At 34.3% G+C, this 8,506-nt stretch overlaps 1 protein-coding gene across 1 annotated transcript; it reads left to right on the top strand.

Annotated features, from left to right (window-relative positions):
• Positions 1-3,066: 3,066 nt before the first annotated feature.
• nrgna (neurogranin (protein kinase C substrate, RC3) a) lies at positions 3,067-8,304 on the top strand. Its single transcript, XM_058777056.1, has 3 exons — positions 3,067-3,209; positions 6,223-6,369; positions 7,506-8,304. The coding sequence occupies exons 1-3, from the start codon at positions 3,195-3,197 to the stop codon at positions 7,524-7,526; spliced, it is 183 nt and encodes a 60-aa protein (XP_058633039.1). The 5' UTR covers positions 3,067-3,194; the 3' UTR covers positions 7,527-8,304.
• The last annotated feature ends 202 nt before the right edge of the window (positions 8,305-8,506 follow it).

Here is an 8,506-nt window from a genome sequence, read left to right as displayed (position 1 = left end):
TGTGTAATTTTGTGTAAATTAAAATATATAACATATAATTTTATAATTATACAATCTAGAATTGCCGTGAGATCGGGCTGGATAGATAGATAGATAGATAGATAGATAGATAGATAGATAGATAGATAGATAGATAGATAGATAGATAGATAGATAGATAGATAGATAGATAGATAGATAGATAGATAGATAGATAGATAGATAGATAGATAGATAGATAGATAGATAGATAGATAGATAGGCAGACAATACCACTCACACACATAATTCAAATATGGGTAAAACACTTGTGGAAAATCAATACTATCACATTAACACAGTACATTTGGCCCTATTTTATGGACTTTTCTTAGAGTGTAATTTATTTATTTTAATATTAGTGCAGGTGTAAGCTATTTAAGTTCTTTCAGGCCTATAAACCAAGCTGCTTTGCACATCATTTTTGACACTAATTCAGAATGCAGTGTATTTATGCATATGCATGTTTAAATGTGTTATTAGTGGGGGGGTGTTACACCAAATCAGCATGTCAAATAAATGACAAAATAAATGCAACAACACAAAGGTTTTAAAATACAGAGTGACATGTTGTTTACCAAGTTATTTGTCTTGTTGATGCTTGATTGATGCTTCTTTAATCAGAATTAATCTAGGATGTGATGAAATGACACTGCCAGAATGAACACTCAGCAGAGCTCATCTTCACAGACACAATTGCTTGTATCCATTTTATGGGTCTGTGACATAAGCTCGCATAAAACAGTTTCAGCACATAAACACGTATGTGTGCCTGAAGGATTCTGGCCTGACGTGCCTGCATCCTTTTCAAAGACAATTCAGCCTTAGAGCATTTAATGTTCGACTTGCTATTTTAGTCAAAGTCATACAACATATCACAAGGACACTAATAGCTGGAAACAATGGCAGATGTTAATACATAAAGATGCTGTGATAACAAATAACAATATTTCCATTGTTATAAATTCATTATGGCTAATGTAAACACATTAAGTTCTTGGTTAATAAGTGTCTTGAATTATATATTATATTTAAAAATGCATAAAGTTGTAAATATGGTTGTATAACAAGAATAAAGAAGAAAAAGATAAGGTTTCCATTTAAACAAGATGCTCCAGTAGTTGTACATGTGTAACTGGAATTAAGCATGTCATTTGAGATACAGCGCTCTAAAGTACTGTATCATGCTTTGTTAATTTTAACCTGTCAGCACAAAATAATACATTGGGTCTTGACCTACAAATTAAGGGTAGTATGTAGTGGTGCCATGGCATACTGATGGAATCAGATTACTACTGCGTGGTACTTTACCATATTTATACTATATTGATTAAAAGTTTGGAGTGAGTAAGATTTTTATTTCTTCTTTTGTTCAGCGAAGACACATTGAATTTATCAATAGTGGCAGTAAATACATTTATAATGTTAAAAGATTTCTATTTCAAATAAATGCTGTTCTTTTAAACTTTCTAATTGCCAAAGAATACAAAATGTATTATAGTTTCTACACAAGTAGCAAAATCAGCATATTATTTCTGAAGCAGCATGTGAGACTGGAGTAGGCTAATAGCTGCTAAAAAATTCAGCATTGCCATCACAGAAATAAATTGCATTTTAAAATATAGTGAAATATAAAACAGTATTTCACAGTATTACTGTTTTTATTGTATTTTGATCAAAAAATGCAGTCTTGGTGAGCATAAGAGACTTCTTTCAAACTTTCGAACAGCAGTGGATAGTGTTCATGGTACTTCAAGGTACTTCCAAGAATACTATGATATTATCATGACAACTTGTCAAATAACCATAATGTTTTTATGTTATATATATATGTGTGTGTGTGTGTGTGTGTGTGACCCTGGACCACAAAACCAGTCTTAAGTCGCTGGGGTATATTTGTAGCAATAGCCAAAAATACATTGTATGGGTCAAAATTGTTGATTTTTCTTTTATGCCAAAAAACTTAAGTAAAGATATTATATTAAAGATAATTTTTTGTAAATTTCTTACCTGTTTGATTAGTAATATGCATTGCTAAGAACTTCATTTGGGCCCTAGTAATTCTCTGAAGAATCAAGGGTTTATGAGATGAAAAAACAATTCTGGTGTAAGGAAGTATCATTTCATTTCAGAATTATGATTTGCACTGAGCTGATAACATCTGAATCATCAGATTCTCTCATTCAATTTGTTATATAACATCCACACAAGCTGTTCACTTACATCCAAACACAACTAGAAATATCTTATTTGACCAGACAGGGAGGGTTGTAACACTTTTCAGTGTATCTGCTGGATCCACAAAGGGTTCACAGATTAGGACAGTGTATTAGATTTCACACAACTGTGAGAGTGACTAACACACACCCACGCTGTCTGTTGTGTTTTTAGAGTTGTTAGTTGTATGTTATATGTATTTCTTTCCCAATTTAATTTGCTCGTTTTATTGAAAATGTTTCATATACCTTTTTTAGAATAAAATGAATGGAGGGTGGTGATTAAGGATAGCATAATAATGATTTTTAAGCAAATTTGATTACCACAATACATATATGCACATGTTATAAAATAATCTAAATACTGTTTTTTTTTTTTGTTTTTTTTTCAAAACCATCTGATAGGGCCTAGTGGTAAGGTTGTAACATCAGACCTTAGCTATTTATTATCTAAGGTTTGTACATTGTATATTTCTAAATCTATGAGTTATGGACATTATGAAAACAAAATGTGTTCATTACAATATCTGCCACGCCTGGCGAGCAAAATAGCCTAAATTGGCACAAATCTGGTCAAATAAGCTTCTTACACCGATTGCGTGTTGGTTTTGTCAGACGATTAAAACTTTTTGAAGTGTAAAAAGAGTAAATAAAACATCGAAATATAGAGTGTTTGCACCTTCCTACTTAAACAATATTTAATCGTTAATAATCCGTAGGAAAGCCCATATGAAGAAAGCCGTGCGATAAGCGGTCGCCTGTGATGTGGAGAGTGTCGCGCACTCTGATTGGTCCATTCAGCTGAAGCGCACATCATCTACAGAGAGGCAGAGCGCATTCAGAGAGCTCAGCACCCTGAAAGAGAGAGAGAGGGGCAACATCTTTACCGATATATTCTTCAATCATAGTTTTACTGGACAACAAGTCTTAAACTTCACAAACCTGTCATCTCAAATCGCTATGGATTGTCGAAACGTAAGTGAAGTCCTTGTTTATGTTTGTACAGCTTCAAAAAGAAACTTATGAATTATGCAGATTTGGGGAAACAGACCAAATGTATGTTATATTACAGTGTTTCTAGACATTTTCAAAAGGTCTGTTGTTTAAAAATATCATCAGTTTCTGATTTCTAAATAGTTAAGGTAAAACTGAATTGTAAATGCCGTTGTTACATAATCCAGCAAGAGCAACAACTTAGTTGAGTTAATATTTTAGGATTTACAGAACTGCTGGACACCAATTACATTAAAATATTAAACCTACAAATGAATTAAGAAAACTGAGAGAGAATCTGCATTATGATTGCAGAGCCAGATTAATCAACTAAGTGACTGTTTACAACAAGAGGATTTAAGAGAACCTGATGTAATCAATTGTATCAATGCACTGGCAGAGGAATCACAGCTTGCACATAATATTTGAGGAATATTAAAAGTTTTACTGTTCATGGAAAGAATGATTGTCTTTCTTTTCTTTTCTTTTTTTTAATCTGTTTATATTGACAGTACAGAGAATGACACTTGGCAGTCTTAATTCTCAGAGAAATATTTCTCCACAGGCTTTTTACTGTGTGAAATGATTGAAGTGCCTTAAAGGAGATGTGCTGTGTGTGGTGAGAAGGGTCACTGGTTTGACGTCTGGTCTTCTGCATTCAAAAGTGCTGATTTTCAGAAGTGACATGTCTGTGTCTAAAAATATAACATTTGAATGCTTGACCAGTTTATCACAGCTCAAACACAAGCTTTGTGCTATTATTTCCACATTACATATTGATTAAAATGATTTTAAATAAACTAGAGATGTGAAATAAAGCTGTGAATAAACTAAAGCTGTGACTGGTTAATGTCAAGTTGGCAAAATTGTTCATTCCCATTTGTTTTACCCTCTCTGTACAGCAGGACAACAAGCAGTCGGTTGATTACACAAGTCATCCATTGCGTGGGCTTGGAGTTGTGTGTTTGTGGGAGGGTTCAGAACTTTCTAGAAACAGCAATTATCTGTGTATAATTTGAAGATATGGCTGTGACTGATGAGACAGATGGTCATTTGCATGTTCCAAACTGATGGGAGATCTTTCTGATGAGACATACTCACAAGTAAAATTCACACAAGATGTCCCTTGATTGATGATTTGTCTCAGGACCAGCTCCCGTCATGCTTGAGAAAGCTATGTTGTTGGGAACATCCTCAGATCTTTGGTATGGACGCAAATCTAAGAGCATGTAGGTAGAATGTCAAAGGGGTTTTTTGACACATGAGGGGTTTTATGGTGAATGATCACAGAATAGGAGCCCTCAGGTCCTTGTTTGTTGTGTAATAGATCATTGTTTATCCCTGCATAGTGCAGAAACCTCAGAGGAGCGTAAGGCTTCCACCTTACTCAGCTGGATCTTCAGACTGTTAGTCTGCGAAGCTCCGAATAATTTCAGCTTCACTCCCTTGACTGTGACGCACCCATAGCAGGCAGGGAAAATTAGTCAAGCTGTCGGAAACTCGAGGCTCGCTAGGGACCACTGACAGCTTGGATCCCACTGGATGAGGAGAATAAAAGAATAGAAGAAATCAAACAAAAGGAAATGTGCATTCCCCTAAACATAATGATTTACCTTTGAGATACCATGTATTTTAATGATTTTGATTCTGAGAGAAAGGAAAACTCTTTTAGTGAGAGAAACTTAAAAAGTTAATGCAATAGTTTTAAAGGAATAGTTCACCAAAATAAGAAAATGCTTTCATCATTTACTCACCCTCATGTCGTTGCAAACATAAAGAAGATTTGACGATTGTTGGGGAAACGATTTGGTGATCATGACATTTCATAAAATATATTCTTTTACATTCCACAGAAGAATGAAAGGTTTGGAATGAAATGAGGGTGAATAATTGATGACAAAATTTTCATTTTTATCCCTTGAATGTTAGAGTTTTATTTGTAGCAGTTTACACCTGCTGGATGTTTTCATCAAAATGAAGCAGTAATATGAACAGTAATAGCAAAAGATTTAGTTCTAAAAGGAATCATATGATGGATATATAAGGCATTATAATAATGCTATAAATGCTGGAAAGTTCACACAATTGCTGAAATCTCACACATACAAAAACAACTCATACCTGTGCATGAAAACACATTTACCAATATCTAAACCTAAACCCAGTGCGCGGTTGCTCCCAAAGGAATTTTCTAATGGGACTTTCACCAAAAACTGGGCTGGTGAGAGTACCATTAAACAATTCCTTTGGGAGCAACAGAGTGCCGACTTTAGGTTTTGACATGACTGTAACAATACTTTACCATTAGCCACTCCTACAAACAACACTGTAAAAGTGAAAAGATTCCACACATTCCACTACAATCTTTAGAAGAACCAACATACTCTAATGGCAATTTCATAACTATTTTACAGTTTAATAAGCTGGTGGCTAATCCATTCACACAATTTAATACATTTTTGTCTGATCTGCTTACACCCCACTGGGAGTTAGGTTCAGAGGTGGGATTATGCTTAATTCTTTTTTCTAAAAAAACATATGTTTCAGTACAAATCACATCGAACAAATCCACCTCGTAAAATAGGTACGTTTTCTCATCAGATCAGAGATCAGTTTGAAAGAACCTCCATAGGCACCTTCTGAAGGTACTTCAAATATCCTATTGTGTATTCAAGATCAATTTATAATTTCAGTATATATTTATATCCTTCCTCAAAGCCTTTCCATTGTGACAGGGTTTAAGAGGAACTGTGGACAATCTTTGGAGTTCTTGCAGGAACTTACTGCGTTCCTTTTTGTAAGTTCCTCAGAGACTCGCTCTGCAGTCTGCAATCATTTTACACTTGGTGTTCTTGATAAAGATTGGTCTCATGTGGTATTACATAGTGTGAAAGTTCGTTGACACTTCAGTGTAGATCTTGACAAGGAGCTGTAAGTGTTCTTCTCTCATGTAGTCATAGCTAAAATGGCTGACTGTGTTTTATCTGAACTGCAGGAAGGATGCACTCAGCCGCAAGATGAGGACATCATGGACATTCCACTGGATGACCCAGCTGCAAACAAGGCTGCTGCTAAGATTCAAGCTGGTTTTCGAGGTCACATGACCAGGAAGAAAATGAAGGATGACAAGCCTAGAGACGAGGTTAGCAGCATGGGCACTACGTCAAAATACATTTGCAAAGGGACACGCACACAAAAAAACCTAATTACACAATTCAATTCAGTTATTCAGTATATTATATAAATCTACTTTGATTTACAGGTTAAATTCACATTTGTAAATTACACGTATTCTTAAATCACTAGTAAAATTATTTATGATATGTCTGCTCTGTGTTATAGTTGTAGTATTAATTTTCAATTACTAAGTGGCCCATCGTTGTTTTTTTCCAATTATAGCACATGATCTCAAGACATTTTTGAGGTTTGACCCATTAAAACCTTTTTATGTGTAGAACCACATCTTTCCACCTGTGATCTTACTTAGAAACAGCACAAGATGTATAACTAGTTAAAAACTGTCCACAAAGAGCATGGCAGAGAGAAATACAATTCTGTGTTTAAATCATTAAAAGTCATTTTTAAATCCATCAGCCAGTCTTGTAAGTTATTATCCAGTTAGTTGAATGTGTGTGTGTGTGTGTGTATTTTATTTTATTTTATTTTATTTTATTTTATTTTATTTTATTTTATTTTATTTTATTTTATTTTATTTTATTTTATTTTATTTTATTTTATTTTATTTTATTTTATTTTATTTTATTTTATTTTATTTTATTTTATTTTATTTTATTTTATTTTATTTTATTCACTCCTGGGAAATTAAGGCCGATCGAAATCCTAATCAATCTCAGATTATTTTGTAATCCATTTTGTACTGAAAGAACAATAGCTATTAAAGCCATTAAGGTTCTTTGGAACTATTGTTATCACAAACTCTACACAATCGTTTCTGTCTGGAATCAGAATTTCTCCAGCAGACGTCAGTATGGTTAAAATGGTATCCTAGCAATACCGCCTTAATTGCTTGTTGCTAAGCAATAATACAGATGGTACCCAGTAAATGTCATGTGTGCACCCTTCTCAGTTGTATTGCCTATGTATGGTAATGCTTTAGACGAAAAGAAAGCTATTTTACAGAATTTTGATGAAATGCCTTTTGACAAATTTCTTGGTTTGAATGCAGCTGGTCTATTTCATGCATAGGAACACGACAGCCTTTCATAAGCATCTTTCAGGAGTTTTGTGCGAAACAAAAACATGTGTCATCTGTTTCAGAAACAACGAGAGCAGAAGTAGCTAAGAGGACCACCACCACCGCCCGATAGCACATCACTGCAATAACCAGAGCTCTTTTGTTTAAAAAGAACCCTTCAGTGTATGATATGAAAGCATCGACATCCAAACAACATGCAGAGTTTGCCACCTGACTAGCAGATTCTCTCACACTTTCCTCTTCTTCCTTTAGCATTTGAGTGGCTGTTTCTTACTTGAAACAGGTTCACAGCATGACATTATAAATTCAATTCATTTTAAGATAGAAGTTTGTTTGTGATCTGTCAGCTTTCAAATCTGAAGCGTTTTTCTTGTTGCTTCAAGCAAGGCAAGCCAAATACTCTGTCTGGAGATTTGTTGATTTGTTTGAAGTTGTGCTTTACTTCTTTGGCTGTACTGAATCTTACAATATACAAGTATGCATTTACTAAAAGTCAATGTTTTTTCTAGCATAAATTTTGTTTATGCCTGTTTAATAAATCAAATTAAGTTCCTCATATAAGCTTTCTGTGTTCATTGGACCTGTTACTATTGGATTTTTTGTGTTGATGATAATAAATATGTTAATTACTGCTCAGATATCTTTTTAATTAGTCAAAAAAACGTGTTTTACATGACAAATATATGCAAGCTGTGAGAAACACTGAGCATATTGTTCGTATTTCCATACAGTGTGTGTCAGATCCATGTGATTCAGTGAAGTATTCCCACAGCTTAATCAATCTTTCAAACAGTGAGACTGTATCCTTCAAATAGCACAGATGCTCATTAAAAATGGATTTGCTCAAATGCACTCCTTGCGTGCTGCCCTGCCTGTGTGAATGTTTTTTTGTGCATTTGTGTTTCTGTACCTGTCTATTTGTATCAGATCATCACCTGGTAAAATGCAGTACTTTTATCTTGTGTTCTTGTAGCTCAACTAGTAGAGCATGGCATTAGCAGTGCCAAGGTCACATACTGATAAAATGTATAGGGCAGATGTGCTGTAAGTCACTTAAGATAAA

Source organism: Onychostoma macrolepis, chromosome 05 (assembly GCF_012432095.1).
Source record: "Onychostoma macrolepis isolate SWU-2019 chromosome 05, ASM1243209v1, whole genome shotgun sequence".
NCBI lineage: Eukaryota > Metazoa > Chordata > Actinopteri > Cypriniformes > Cyprinidae > Onychostoma > Onychostoma macrolepis.
This window is presented reverse-complemented; position numbering and strand designations above follow the sequence as displayed.